Source organism: Labeo rohita, chromosome 24 (genome assembly GCF_022985175.1).
Source record: "Labeo rohita strain BAU-BD-2019 chromosome 24, IGBB_LRoh.1.0, whole genome shotgun sequence".
NCBI lineage: Eukaryota > Metazoa > Chordata > Actinopteri > Cypriniformes > Cyprinidae > Labeo > Labeo rohita.
The window spans coordinates 6,795,678-6,811,481 of record NC_066892.1 but is presented as its reverse complement, the minus strand read 5'-3'; the positions used below and the strand labels follow the sequence as shown (position 1 = coordinate 6,811,481).

Genomic DNA, 15,804 nt, shown 5'->3' with positions numbered 1-15,804 from the left:
ATTACAGTAAGGTTTCAGCTCTATGCACTTGAAACCCTTATGAAAAAAAACTACCCAGAACTGCATTTTACCACCCTAGCTCCACCCACAGCAACCACATAGCAATGCCCAGGCTCCACCCACAACTCCACCCACAACACTCTTAATCATGGCTGCTTTTACACAGGAAAACACCAATCTTCAAAACACAGCTTTCTTAAAAAAAAAATTAAAAGTAGTTATTTTTTATTTTAATCCTTATTTCATGTCAGTACAGATTGAGATATAAAGCCTTACATTCTGCCTTAGATGTTATGATTCATGTGAACAGGTGGAGCACTGGTAACAATAAACCATCAATTATTCATTATCAATAACCCAATAGTCCACCAGACGTGACCTTTAGTTGGTGGATGGCCAGTGTGGCTTGTCAGCTGTCATTACGTTCTCATCAGTAAAAACAGACAAATGGTCATCATCAAATAATCAAACTCTACTCTAAAATTCTCCATTATTACAAAGAGAAAAATATGCAACATCAACATACAGCGTTAGACCAATGAAAAGCCGATTCAGTGGCCTGAGAGAAATATTGTATGTGACACAGACACATGATAAAAAAATAACATAGAATAGCTCTCAGTGCATCCAGCTGGACATAGATTGAGGAAACCGTGACCTTTAGGAGCAGGAAAACAAAGTTAGTCATCAGAGTTTATTGTACGGTCAGTCGTGATGACTGATGTGATGTCATTATGGCATATTTTTCATGAGATCTTAAGTCGATCAGAGGGATGGACAGACCTTCAAGAGAATAAAAATTTGGGTCCCATTGACTTCCATTTCATATGAGACTGTTTGGCAACCAACATTCTTCTGTCCATAATATTGCTTTTCTCAGTGAAAAAGTTGATACCATCTGAATCAGGAGAGAAATATGCACAGATACAAGCAAAAACAGTCCAAAACAGATATGTTGATGGATTACTTGTGGATTATTGTGTTTTTATCAGCTGTTGGGACTCTCATTCTGACAGCACCCATTCACTGCAGAGGATCCACTGGTGAGTGATGTAACACTAAGTTTCTCCAAATCTGTTCTGATGAAGAAACAAACTCATCTACTCATCTTGGATGTTGTGAAGGTGAGTACACTTTAGCAAATATGAATTTTTGAGTGAACTATATATAACCTTTAAATAATACCCTTTCTCTAGTCTCAAACTTTAAAATTTTCATTCTGAAGCTTGACAAACCATCAAGAACCGCTGAATGAATCGTGATGAAAATGAACATGTTTGATTTTTAATTCAGGGTTAAATGAATATGCTGAGTTATTTTGTCTCAGCAGTGTACAAGTGAAGTTCACTATTTCCTGAGCTCTCTAAAAGCGCTGTTGTTCTCCAGCAGATTTGGGTGGCTTTGTCCCTGTTCGTCAGCCGCAGAGAGTCCACGGAGGAGGAACAATGGGCCATTGATTTAAGGTAGGCCGACTCTACGCGCTGCTATTCCGAAGCGGTGTAACCGAGGCGATTTGTCACCAAAAAGGTCATAAATCACAAAGTGCCAGGAGAGATTGGGCAGTTCGGCTCATCCACCTAGAGGAGCTGTTCACCCACCAGGACAAGCTTGGATCAATTCTAGGGACAAAAAGTCAGTATTAAAGCATCATAAAATGCTTGCGAAGTGTCTCAACGTACATTTCACAGCCTGATTGCGCAAGTGTGCCATGTAGATCGACATCATTTTCCCCATTCAACTGAAAAAATAAATAATTACAGTGCATAGAATTCAATATCTATCTATCTATCTATCTATCTTTGTCCATATAGCCTATATACCTTCAAACTTTAAAGTGTCAAAGTTCAAAAGCTTTTAAAATTTAATTAATTTAATTTAATTTTTAATTCTGCTTTCTTGCATTTAAATTTAAATGGCAATTTTGAATGCTTTTACCTCAAGTCCAGTGCTATTTTTGTATTATTTACTCGTATTTTGAAGTAGCTTTTATTTTTACATTTTCAGAATTTTTACATGCTGTTGTCATTTTAATTATTTGTTTTTATATATTTCTATGTAGCTTTAATATATTTCTGTTTTAGTTTTATGGTGTGTTTACACCAAACCCGTAATTATTTATTTGTGCAAGGAGATTACATACAAAGTCAATGCAAAGATGCGAATAGAGGTGAATTCTCGCCTGGTGATGCAAATGACATGCAAACGTGCGATAGTAACATCAATCATGTCTTCCGAGCAAGTTGAAAAATTTACACAAGCAGAAAAGTTGCATGATATGTTCTCGCTCAAGCAAATCAGCAAAGAGCTTATTGACAGAATGAGAGCATTATTGTAGCCTGAAATGTATGATATAGGTATTAGGAGCATAGAAAACTATTAAAATCAGCTGTAGTGGTAGATGCATTTTACAAGCATGGCTACAGAAATGCTGCTACCAATAAAAAATTTTTTTAAATATGTCACTGTATAATAGAATAAAGATTTTTCTGGTCAACTAGTAGTCATTCATTTTAAGGATTAGTCGCACATTTATTAATAAACCATATAAATAATAATAATAATGAGCCTTTGATTGCCTACATAGCCTAATAAGCGCTCAAGTGCGCCCAACTAGTCCTCTCTTTGCTTTTGGCTTAAGAGATGAAATCAGCGACACTGACTCGTCATCTCTGCAGTAGTGGATGCGCCTACATGTAATCTGAGAAAATTTGTTTTCTATTAGTATTGGTTCATTTAAAAGTAGACGTTTCATTCTCTATAGATAACCTATATTTTTCATGTCTGTAAGACAACTATACACTGACTTTCGAAGTTTCGCACTCAAGTTCACAGAGATCGTGACGGCAGAAAGTGCATCCTGTTTGCTTTCATTATTTTACAAAAGCGCAATGTTTCGTTGTTATTCTGAGTGCACACAAATAAACGTAAAGTCTTTACAGATTTGCAAGATGTATTACTTTTAACTGTGACTAAATATTACAGAGTGACCACACCGGCGGTCAGAAAAATCTGATATGGTGACAGCCCTATTTTTGACCAAATCAAATGATTCAAATGATTCACTTCATAGTAAATAATCAGTCCTTTGGTAATACACACATACATTTTACATGCTTTTTAAAATTCAATCAATAGCGTAATACTTTATTCTGCCTCAGAGAGATAGGAAGCGGCATCACAGTTCACGTCTACCACAGAGATCCATTATATTCAAGTTTCTAATGCCAGACTACTAAAAGCACTCGGACCCAAAGCTCTGGGCTCTTTGTACAGTCCTGAGAATAGAGAAGTGGAGAGCAGCACGTCTATCTCTCCATCTCCCTCAGCTAAAGGCCACCGACACATAGTAGACCCCACTATCACAGGGATGTATCATTGACTCTTTAGAAACCCCGGGTCCATTCAGCTCAGAGTGAGATATCTGTTCACGGTGACTGCGTGTGGCAGTCGGATACATAGCGGGACTAACCTTAGAGCACAAAGAGGCTGCAGGTTATCGCAAGGGCCGATCTCTGACCGCTTTGATTTGGCCGTGTAAAGAAGAGCGTTTGCAGAGGGCCTGAGCGACTCCGCCTGAGATGAAAGGAGCTGAACGGGGACCTTCTGCGCTGATGAATGGAGCTGGAAGGCTAAAGAGTGAATGCGTTTGTGTTGGTGGCTTTATGAAAGCAAGACAACAGGTACCTGAGAGGATACCGAACGACAGCATCGTAAATCAAACCAAGACGCGCTCCCCTCCCCGCCAGCGACGTGTCTACACATCTACTGTTCTTTCTCCTCGCTCATACCGTCGAGCTTTTGAGCGATTAGCATTGACTAGACTCGGTATCCATCATCAAAAATTCATATTGTTACTTCTGTAAAAGATACTTCTCTAAATACTTTCGCAAAGAATTATGGGTAATTCCTCTTTCCCTTCCTACGAACATTCCTCCTCGTAAATGTGTCATCTTTCACCTAGGTCTTCATTTTATCTCAGCGTTAACCTGAAGGGACAGGTCCGTCCTATCAGCATGCAGGGACAAGGGCTAGAAACACTCCATCCATCTCCACATCGAGATTTAGTACTTCATAAACCATTTCCTCCTGAAGATTCACTCCCTGTGTCGCCGCGGCAGGTGCCGTTTTCACACGGATGCTTCGGAGCGAAGAGACGTTGTATTGTTTCTCACTTCCCTTGTCGCCAAGGTTTATAGGGACTGTAAAATGGGATGTGCCGTGTCCGTCAAAACACGCTTTCGTGATTTTGATGGCCTTACGGAATCTCGTGACGGTGTGTAAAAAACATTCTGTGTCATGACGGATGAGATACGTGCTGTTTTGAAACCTGTGTTTTCTTTTTGTGCAGACTCGCTGTTTTTATAGGCAGCTGTATTGTTATTTGCAGGGTGATTTAGTTAAATGTCCCACAGGAGCAGCGCAATTAACAAAGCGCTGAGCTGAACCTGACCTGAGGTCATCATTAATATATAACATAAAACACGGCTTTGGTTGTGGAGGCTAGAGTGGACAGAAAAAGTAGTAGAGATGAAATGAGACGAGTGGAGAAGGTGAGATGAGAGAAGAAAATAAGAGATGAGGAAAGATCAGAGGAGAAAAAGAGAAAACGAGATGAGGAGGTAAGATGAGAGCACAGCAAAGAAAAAGAGAAAACAGACAACAAAATACAGAAAACACAAAAGTACACCAGAGTGTTAAGAAGAGAGCAGAGCAAATAAGAAAAGAGATGAGATGAGATAAACAAAGACATGCGGAGAAATGGGCAGGACAGAAAAGAGGATATGAGACAAGACAACAACAGAGGAGATGAGACAAGATGAGAAGAAAGGGGATGAGATTAAATGAGACAGGAACAAAGGAGAGGAGATGAGAAAAAAACTGAGAAATAGAGGAGGGATAAAAGAGCAGAGAAAAGAAAAGAGAAGAGATGAAATGAGACATAAGAAAAACAGGAGATGAGACAAGACAACAGCAAAGGAGATGAGACAAGATGAGATAAAATGAGATGAGATGAAAAGGGGAGGAAAAGAGAGCAGAGCAAACAAGGAAAAAGATGAGATAAAAAGAGACAGGAGGAGACGAGCGGAACAGAGGAAGAGGATATGAGACAACAACAGAGAAGAGGAGGCGAGATGAGAGAAGAGCACGAAAAAGGAAATGCGACAAGATGAGAAGAAAGGGGATGAGATAAAATGAGATGAGAAGATAGGAGAGGAGATGAGAAAAAAACTAAAATAGAGGAGAGGAGGTAAAAAGCAGAAAAGAGAGGAGAGGAGATAAAAGGAGACGAGACAGCAGCAGAGGAGATAAGAGCAGAGCACAAAATAAAATGAGAGAAAAGGGGAGGAGAAGAGAGCAGAGCAAATAAGTAACGAGAGGAAATTAGATAACAAGAGAGGAGAAAACAGAACAGAGGAGAGGATATGAGATGAGACAACAGAGAAGAGACAAGATGAGAAAAAAGCGCAAAAAAGGAAGATGAGAAGACGATAAGAAAGAGGATGAGATTAAATGAGGCAGAAAAATAGAAGAGAGGAGGTGAAAGGCCAGAGAAAGGAGAGGAGATGAAAGGAGACAAAAAAGGAGATGAGATGAAGTAAGAGGAAAGGGGAGGAGATAAATAAGAAAAGCGGAAATGAGATAAGAGAGGAGAAGACAAGCAGAACGGAGGAGAGGATATGAGACGAGAACAACAGAGAGAAGGGGACAAGATGAGAAAAGAGCACAAAAAGGGAGATGAGACGACGAGAAGAAAGGAGATGAGATTAAATGAGACAGAAAAATAGAGGAGAAGAGGTGAAAGAGCAGAGAAAGGAGAGGAGATGAAAGGAGACATGAAAAAACAGCAGAGCAAATACGAAAAGAGAGGAAATGAGATAAAAGAGACAGGATGAGAGAAGAGCAGAACAGAGGAAGAAGATATGAAAGGAGACAACAGAGAAGAGGAGGTGTGATGAGAGAATAGCACGGAAAAGGAAATGAGACAAGATGAGAAGTAAGGAGATGAGAGAAAAGGAGAGGAGATGAGAAAAACAGGAGGGGAGGTGAAAGAGCAGAGAAAAGAGAGGAGATGAAAGGAGACATGAAAAAATGGAAGACAAGATGTAGCAATGAGATGTGATGAGAAGAGATGAGAACAGAGCACTAAAAGTAGATGAAGGGAATGAAAGGAGACAGGAAGCAGGTAAGAGAAAAGATAAATGTAAGAAAAGGAGAAAAGAGGAGATGAGATGAAAAATAGTAGATGAGACGCTAGAAGACAAGAGAAATAAGATGAGATGAGAAAAAAGGGGAGAAGATGAGAAAAGACAAATGTAGAGGAGAGGAAATGAAAGAGAGGAGACAACAGCAGAGATGGGACATGATGAGAAGAGCAGGGAACAAAAAAGGAGATAAAACAAAAGAAAATGGGAAGGAGATGAGGTGAGTAAAGACAAAGGTAAGAAAAGGAGAAAACAGGAGATGAGATGAAAAGAAATGAGAGTAGGTGAAGAGACATGAGGAGACTAGAGGAGCAGAGAGTAGACAAGACAACAACAAAGGAGGTGAGACAAAATGAGAAGAGATGAGAACAAATCAGAAAGAAATGAGACAAGAGGAAAGGAGATGAGGACAGAAAGAAATGAGATGAGAAAAGACAAAAGAAGAGGAGATGAGACGACACAACAGCAGCGATGGGACATGATGAGAAGAGATGAGAACAGAGTGCAAAAAAGGAGATAAGACAAAAGATAATGAAAGAGAACAGCAAGGAGATGAGATTAAAAAAGACTAAAGTAAGAAAAGAGAGGAGACGAGAGGAAAAGAAATGAAGAGACGTGAGAAGACGAGAGTAAATGAGATGAGACAAGACAACAACAGAGGAGATGAGACAAGAAGAGAAGAGATGAGAACAGAGCAAAAAAGAAATGAGATGAGAAAAGGCAAAAGAAGAGATGAAATTAGATTAGAGAAAAGGCGAGGAGATAAGAAAAAACAAATGTAGATGAGAGGAGATGAAAGAGAAAAGAGAGGAGAGGAGATGAGACAATGAGATGAGACGACGACAACAGCGATGAGATACAGAGCACAAAAAAGACAAACGATAATGATAGGATACAGGAAGAAGATGAAATGAGAAAAAAACAAAAGTAAGAAAAGTGAAGAGATCAGACAAAAAGAAAGGAGAGTATGAAGAGACACAAGGAGATGAGGAGATATGAGACAAGACTACAGCAGAGGAAATGAGACAAGATGAGAACAAAGTAGAAAAAATACAATAAGAAAAGACAAAAGAGGAGATGAGAGGAGATAAGAACAAAAATTTTAAATGAGATGAGACAAGATAAAATAAGATAGAAACAGCAGAGAAGACAAGATAAGAGTATAGAGCGTAGGATACGAACCAATAAGAACTAGATAGTGATTACTAAGTAGTTTTGGTTGAGGAGACGAAAGGAGGTTAGATAAAATGAAAAGAGCTGATTCAAGACAAAAAGGAAATGAAATGAGAAAAGACTAAAGTAGGGAAAAGGAGACTAGAGAAGAGCAGTGGAGATGAGATGAAAGGGAACAACACAAAACAAGTCGAAAAGACATTAGATGAGAAGAAAGGAGAGTAATTGGAATGAACAAATCAAAACAGAGAAGACAGAACAGAACTAGGTAGTGACTACCAACTAGTTTTTGATGGGAAGAGGAGAGCAACTAGTTAGACAAGGAAGAATTGACTTTGGAGCGCAGTGTTGTTGTTGGAGAGGATTCCCTGCATTCACATCCATCTTCACTGTCTGTGACTCGGCCTTTTAATTAACAACTTTAGAATCTGCTTTGTCTTCTAAAAGAGGATGAAGTCTAATTGTGCTCCAAATTAAACAGCCTAATGAAAACACGCCCTCAGCTCATTCATCACAAACAGTCGGCGCACAAACCAACACTCAGCCCCCCAGTGGGGAAGACACGGCAAAACACCACAAACACTCCCCTTGTGAGAAGATGCCAACGATTTCTAATGACAATTTAAACTTTGTATTGCTTAACGAGGAGGAGAGGAAGGAGTCACTGATGATTCAACTTCCCCTCAGTTTCACATCTAAGATATCCAGCTTATTTTGCAACACAGAAGTAAGCTATTTTCTGTAAATGTGCGAGACTTCAGATTCATTAGCTGCCTATTTTTTTAACAAGCCTACTGCATATTAAATAATGGCAGGTACTTTTGGTTTGGGGAAGTTCCACTCATCAAATCGTTTGAAATCATAAGGTTGTGCTATAAATAATATAATAAAATAATATTTATCTAATCTTATCTTTGGGTATATCCTATGAATAATTAACTGTAATGAACTTATTAATTAGCTGGGAGACCAATTTGACCATCTTAGCCAGGCTGGGAGATCAGCTGAAACTAGCTACTTCCAGTTTAAACCAGCTAAGACCAGCCAACCATCTGAGGCTGGTTTTAGCTGGTCGTCCAGCCTGATCATGGCTGGTTAGCAGACTGGCTTTAGAGGGGTTTTGGCCACTTCTTTAGCTGGTGAGGCTGGTCTTATCTGGTCAGGCTGGGAGACTGGTTGACCAACCAGCTAAAAACCAACTTGGCCAGGCTGGGAGACTAGCTTAACCATGTTTTCCAGGCTGGGAGACCAGCTAAAACCAGCTACTTCCATCTTAAACAAGCTAAAACCAGCCAAACAGTTTAGGCCTGGTTGGTTGTAAGTGGTCATAGTTAGTCAGCAGGCTGGTTAGAGGGGTTCTGGCCACTTCTTTAGATGGTTAGGCTGATCTTAGCTAGTTAACAGGCTGGTTTTAAAGGGGGTTTGGCCACTTCTTTGGCTGGTCAAGCTAAAACCAGCTTGGCCAGGCTTGTAAGGTAAGATCAGCCAACCAGTTTTGGCTGTTTTTAGCTGGTTGGCCAGCCTGATTGTAGCTGGTCATAGCTGGTCAGCAGACTGGTTTTAGAGGGGTTCTAGCCATTTCTTTAGCTGGTCAGGCTGGGAGACCGCCTGATTAACAGGGTCAAACCAGCTTGGCCAGACTGGAAGACCAGCTTAGGCAGGCTGGAAGACCAGCTGAAACCAGCTACTTCCAGTTTACTTCCAGCCAAACTAGCTTAGACTGGTTTTAGCTGATCGTAGCTGGCCATGGCTGGTCAGCAGGCTGGTTTTTGAGGGGGTTTTGGCCACTTCTTTAGCTAGTCAGGCTAGTCTTAGCTGGTCAGACTGGGAGACAGGCTGGCCAACCAGCTAAAACCAGCTTGGCCAGGCTGGGGGACCAACTAAAACCAACTACTTCCATATTAAACCAGCTTAAACAAGCTAAGACCAGCCAACCAGTTTAGGCTGGTTTTAGCTAATCGTACAGCCTGGTCGTAACTAGTTAACATGCTGGTTTTAGAGGGGTTTTGGCCACTTTTTAAACTGGTCAAACTGGTCTTAGCTGGCCAGGCTGGGAGACCTGTTTTGCTCTCTACAACGAAGCGGCTGATTCTTTCTTAAAGAAAATAAGGACGTTTTTAATCATAATTAAAGTTATTAAGCCTTAAATTATTTAATTAACAGGGTAGGTAGTCATAAGCAGGTTTGTGACGCATCCAGGCAGAGCCTGGCTTCTCCGGGTTGTGAACAAATAGAGAGGAAGATGTGACGGAGGAGCGGAGAGCCGCGCAGATTGAAGGAGGATGGGGCAGGAACAGATTTGATAGCTGTCAGAGTCGTGGTGGAGGCTGACAGTCGGGACGGATGACTCCTGGCGGAGCGTCCACGAGAAAGTGGTTTAAGAACGCCCCTGGAGATGACGGAGCCCTCTCTAATGGGGCCTGCCAATCCGATTACTCTTTATTGTGAGTATGAAGCCTGGTGTGTAATTCAGTTTGAGGAGAACAGAGGGCCACCGTCAGCCTGGGAAAGTTCACACTCGGCAATGTGCAGACACATTTCAGGCACGGAGGAAATATTGCAGAGGATGTGTTGACTTCACCTGGCAGGCTGTGCAGACTGAGCAGGTGGAGAAGTGTATGCGATGCACAGTGCATTTAATGTTGAATTCCTCATCATTTTATTCATTTAAAATAACTTATTATCAATATTTGAGTCTGATTAATTTAAAGAATAAGTGATGTTATTTTTAAACTAAATAATTCTTTATTATTTTTTATTTTATTTTTTAATTGATGCACTAAAATTACTTAAACTAAAACTAAAAGAACAGTAAATTAAAGCTAAATAGAAATATAAAAAATATTAAAATTACAAAAACGCAAATGACCTAATCTACTATAGAAATAAAAACTACAACTAAACAGTATAAACATAATAACAGATAAGAATAAGAAAATTTACTGATCTAGTGGTTAAAATAATCTTTAATTTTAATTTAATTTAACATTTTAAACAAACATACTGTACAATGGGTTGCAGTGTATACAATACTGTCTTACTTACATGCTTCATCTTTTTAATAGAAAATACACTACATCTAAAAAATGTCGCCATGTGCGTCATTGCAACCCAGTTTCTGGCATATAAAGGTCCTCAAATTTATCAGTCTTGATCATGTTCTGTAGATTTAGACATGTCAAACTCCTTGTAATCATGCCACATCCATATCCATATCTTGATCATGCAGGGTTATGATGAGGTTGGGAATCAACCATTGTAGTCATAGTAGTTTATCTTCTCTCATTTGATCCCCTTTTCCTTGAGGCTTTTCATTACTGATTTCAAGTACGCTGGATCTGGATAGCCCAAGCTGACACAATAGGAGAAAGAAAATTACTTGATTGTTATTTAACCTCTACATTAAAAAGTGCACTAAGCTTAAATGGAGTCTGGAAACCCAATATGTATAAATACGTTTAAACTCAGCAGAACTGTGGTGAACACTGATCTATTATTTGGAATTCATTTCATATTTTATAATTACATTAATATTATTATTTATGTATTATTATTATTAATATAATTACAAATATTATAATTACTGTATACCTTTCAGGTCCCCCGCTTTTCACAGTCTTGAATGGTATATCTGCAGACATCACGCAGTATTCACTATTGTTACTGGCCGCCACAGTGAACAGCAGCTTGTGTTCGAAGGCACACTCCAGTTTTCGGAGAATCTTGGTCCCTGTGGTGTTCTGAGGCAGGAAGGCTACAAAGTTAGTGCCCTTGTAGCTGTGTCCTGGATGAGGATGCTTGTCCTGCAAGGCGAGTAACTTAAGATGATCACTTGCATACTTACATGAAGTTCTAAAACTATTTTCATGCAAAAATAAACCAAAATTTTCAGATTGACATTGACATCCACGCACTGAGCGACTGTGAGTTTGAATCAAGTTTGTGAAATTTGTCTATATATATACATACATACATACATACATTCATACATATATACACACACACATTTAATTTGTATTTTTATTTGAAGGATATGTGTGTGTGTGTGTGTCTGTGTGTATGTAATTAATTTGATTTATTTTTTATTTAGTGAAGTATGTATTATTTGTAATAATTTATTTACATGCCTAAAACAAAAGTTAAACTTTGAGATGGGACTATAGTAAAGCTGTTTTTCAAGTTATACATTCACATGAAAAACAACTCTTATCTATGGTAGCATGTTTCCACCCCTGAATAAAAAATAAAAATAATAATTGTGAGTCACGGTTTGCACATTTTTTCTCGCAATTGCGAGTTTACATCTCACAGTTCTGATTTTTTTTCTCCGAATTTTATGATTTAAACTCACAATTGAGAGTTATAAAATTCTGACTTTTTTTCTCACAAATGCGAGTTTGTATCTCGTAATTCTGACTTTTTTCTAGCAATTCTGACTTTTATCTCATGAATACAAGTTTGTATCTCTCAAATCTGAATTTTTTCTTGCAATTGCATTTTTACATTTTGCCTTTCTGAATTTTTCTCTGAATTTTGTAATACAAAGTCGCAATACTCAGAATTCTGACTTTCTTTTCTCATGATTCTGACAAATGCAAGTTTGTATCGCAGTTGTTTTTTTCTTGCAATTGCAAGTTTACATCTCACAGTCAGTGTTGGGGGTAACGCATTACAAGTAATGCAAGTTACGTAATAATATTTTTTTTCAGGTAACTAGTAAAGTAACGCATTACTTTTGAATTAAGTACTTTTGAGTTACTTTTTTAAATAAGTAACGCCAGTTACTTTTTTCCCCATTTATTGACTGACAAGTCTCCTGTCGGGAAACTGGGAGTAAACATGATGTTACTGTATTCTAGACTAAATGTGGACATGCATTAATTCATCTCACTCACAAAAACAGATTCAGTATTCCTCAAAATGAATAAAAACGGTGAAATGCAAATTCAGAATATGATAAATATGTTAAATAAGACAAGTACATTTTATGTATTTAATCCCATTTTATTAACCAGTGTCTTTGCTGCTGACCTTCGATGATGCAATTCAACCATACTAATAAGCAAAAATTACTTTAAAGATAAACTAACATTTGTGCTTCTTTTTTTATATAGCTGAAGAGCGATCTCCTGCATAAATGTACTTTCTTTCAGCATGAGGTGAATTCATTTACTTTTGGTGTAAAAGGGCTTTTACATTAGAATTGTTTTATATTAAAAACAAAGAAGCAAGCCCTGCCCAGATTTAAAAAGTAACGCAAAAGTAACTTAACACATTACTTTCCATAAAAAGTAACTAACGTAATTAGTTACTTTTTCAGGGAGTAGGGCTCACTGTAATGCATTACTTTTAAAAGTAACTTTCCCCAACACTGCTCACAGTTCTGACTTTTTTGAGAATTGTGAGATACTTGCAATTCTGACTTTTTTTCTCGCAAATGCAAGTGATCATCTCGCAATTCTGACTTCTTTCTCACAAATGCAAGTTTGTATCTTACAATTCTGAATTTTTTTCTTGCAATTGCAAGTTTACATCTTTCGGGTCTGAATTTTTTGAAGAGTTTTGTAATACAAAGTCGCAATTCAAACTTTTGTTCTCAGAATTGCAAGATAAAAACTTGCAATTTTTTTTGCAAATGCAAGTTTGTATCTCGCAGTTCTTTTTTTCTTACAATTCCAAGTTTACATCTCACAGTTCTGACTTTTTTCTCAGAATTTCATAATACAAAGTCACAGTTCTGACTTTTTTCTCAAAATTTGTGAGATACAATTGTGATTTTCTTTTCTCACGATTGCGAGTTTGTATCTTGCAATTCTGACTTTCTTTTCTCCCAAATGCAAGTTTGTCAATTTTTTTTCTCACAATTGCAAGTTTACATCTCACAGTTCTCAGAATTTTGTAATACAAAGTCACAATTCTTACATTTTTCTTAGAATTATGAGATATGAACTCACAATTCAGACTTTTTTTTTAAATTTCCTGATGTAAACTCATAACTGCAAGATAAAAATTCACAATTCTGACTTTTCTCGCAAATGCGAGTTTAAGTCTCACAATTCTGATATTTTTTTCGCAATTCCATGTTTACATCTCGCAATTCTAACTTTTTTCTCACATGACTTTTTTTTCTTGCAAATGTGAGTTTGTCTTGCAATTCTGACTTTCTTTTCTTGCAAATGTGAGTTTGTATCTCGAAATTTTGACTTTTTTTCACAATTGCAAGTTTACATCTCACAGTTTTTACTTCCTTCTCTGAATTTCATGATATAAACTCACTATTGTGAGTTACAACTTTAGAATTGAAAGTTATAAATTTGCAATTCTGAGAAAAAAATAACAATTGCAAAATATAAACTCACAATTCTGAGAAAAAGGTCAGAAGTTTATATCTTGCAATTCTGACTTTCTCAGAATTGTGAGTTTGTATCACTCAATACTGTCTTTAAAAAACGCAATTGCAAGTTTATATCACAATTCTGAGAACAGCAGTCATTATTGCGAGTGTATATAATGAAAGAGAAGTAAACTCACAGTTGCTAGAAAAAAAAAGTCAGAAATGTGAGATAAAATAACACAGTTACCTTTTTTAAACTGTTTTATTCAGTGGCGGAAACAGGCTTCCATACTTATCTAATCTGATTAAAAAAAACATCAACAACAACTGGTGGACACTGTATGAAACCTCAAGCACAGTGCTTTACAAACACTTCAGGCATAAGTGCCTATCATAACAGGGGATTCCAGTATCAGCACACATCTGTCAGTGCCTCCATTTGCCCCGTGGAAGTGGATGAGAAACAGGCCAGACAGGATTCCACAGAGCAGAAAGACAGATAACTGAGATGTTTTAGAGTCGCCAGTGATACACTAAAAAGGTGTGTCAATTCACTTTGATACTACAAGAAGTCAATTGTCAAAAAGATACAGTAAAAAAAAAAGAGCACATAAGAACTCACCGACTGGATTCCATCATCAAAATGATAGGTAATTTTAATGGTGTCACAGTCAGCATATCCCGGCAAACTCCGTCTCTCGATATCCCATGTCATCTGCCCTCCGTCTGGCTGGTTTCCTTGTTTTATCAGACCATTCTTTTTGTGGTTGTTTGATGGTTGGCCATCTGTTAGAACAGCCATAACATATAACAGATACTAAATAAGGTCTAAAAGCTCATTTTTAATTATCTTTAACTAACAGGTTTATATAGGTGATTGTAGATTAATGATGAAAGGTGTTTAGCAGAGTAACTCGATAAAGAATTTACAAGTACATGTATGCATGTAGCAGACGCTTTTATCCAGAGCGACTTAAAAAAAGAGGAACCAAAGAAATTTGTCAAGGAGCCAACAATATTCATAATATACAATTCCAAGTTTAGTGGAAAAAAAAGTGTAATTTTTTTTGTAAAATAAAAGCCATATGGTTTCAGATTTTATTATGTAATGCAATACAATTCATGCATTCCTACAAGTGGAAAAGCATTTTTGTGTACCATTTGTCTTTCAGTGCTGTGAACCTACTGTATGTCAGATTGACCAATGGTGTGACCGTCAGAAAGCGCTCAGAAGCTCACCTGACCCAGTCAGCGGCGGAGGACCTTTTCCATTCAGGTAACTGTTGCACTGCATCTTATCCTTGCTCTGTGAAGCTCCCATGATCAGCTCTGAGTTAAAGGAGCAATGATTTCATAGGTTTACAGATCACTGAAAAGAACAAGCTCTGAAATAGATACAAACACAAAATAAGCTTTACAGAGGGTTTGATCTGATGCGGTTTATATTTTTTGTGTATAAAAGTTTGATTTGTAGTATACGTACCTGATGTCTTTTAGGATGCACACCTGCTTCTCAGTTCGTTCTTAAGGGTGAACTGCTCATCTGCACTCTGACTACGAGGTAGAATCTGTCTCATAGTTCACAGATTATCAGCGCAAAATAAAGGCATAAATAAGGAAGTGAAGACAGGTGTAGTTAAACCTGTTCTGGATGAGATGGCTGGTTGAGAACGGGAGGGGTTTTAAGGATTTGAGCAGACGTGCATGGCATACTCTTTTGTTTTATTTGTTTGAACAAGGATTCACAATTTTTATGTGAATTTTTTTGTGTGAAATGACAGTTGTTTAATCTGGTTTATTTTCAGAAAGCAGTGTTATTTAAATGCTAAGAGTGTCCTCAAGACTTAAGAATGACAAATACTCTCACTGTTTGATAGATTTAGTTTTGTTTAGAGTGTAATACAAAAGGGCTTTAAAAATAAAGCATTCATTTTAGTTTTATGTTTTTTCATCAGAATACGAGACAGTTGGCAAGTGTTCTATATAATAAAAAACATATTTTGTATTATTTAAACTAGTGCCATCAAATCGATTATTCATGATTAATCGAATCCAAAATAAAAGTTTATGTTCACATAATATGTGTGTACTATA

The 15,804-nt window shown here is 37.6% G+C and overlaps 1 protein-coding gene across 2 annotated transcripts; it reads right to left on the bottom strand.

The window, feature by feature from the left end:
* Window positions 1-10,355: 10,355 nt before the first annotated feature.
* On the bottom strand, window positions 10,356-15,328 carry dtx3la (deltex E3 ubiquitin ligase 3L a). Of its 2 annotated transcripts, none has more exons than XM_051098573.1 (5): window positions 15,194-15,328; window positions 14,950-15,039; window positions 14,333-14,496; window positions 10,968-11,179; window positions 10,356-10,728 (listed from the first exon to the last, which is right to left on the bottom strand). In XM_051098573.1, the coding sequence occupies exons 2-5, from the start codon at window positions 15,029-15,031 to the stop codon at window positions 10,659-10,661; spliced, it is 528 nt and encodes a 175-aa protein (XP_050954530.1). In that variant the 5' UTR covers window positions 15,032-15,039; window positions 15,194-15,328; the 3' UTR covers window positions 10,356-10,658. The 2 variants fall into 2 exon arrangements, with proteins under 2 accessions (XP_050954530.1, XP_050954529.1); XM_051098572.1 differs by having other exon boundaries at window positions 10,358-10,728; window positions 14,950-15,095; window positions 15,194-15,315.
* Between the last annotated feature and the right edge of the window lie 476 nt (window positions 15,329-15,804).

What these genes read in the sequence shown, in the direction of transcription:
- dtx3la (XM_051098573.1), bottom strand. Translation starts at nt 15,031, where the DNA reads ATGGGAGCTTCACAGAGCAAGGATAAGATGCAGTGCAACAGTTACCTG. An exon ending in TTGATGATGGAATCCAGTCG is followed by an intron (nt 11,180 to 14,332) that starts GTGAGTTCTTAT and finishes CTCGCCTTGCAG; the next exon opens with GACAAGCATCCTCATCCAGG. An exon ending in AAAAGCGGGGGACCTGAAAG is followed by an intron (nt 10,729 to 10,967) that starts GTATACAGTAAT and finishes CTATTGTGTCAG; the next exon opens with CTTGGGCTATCCAGATCCAG.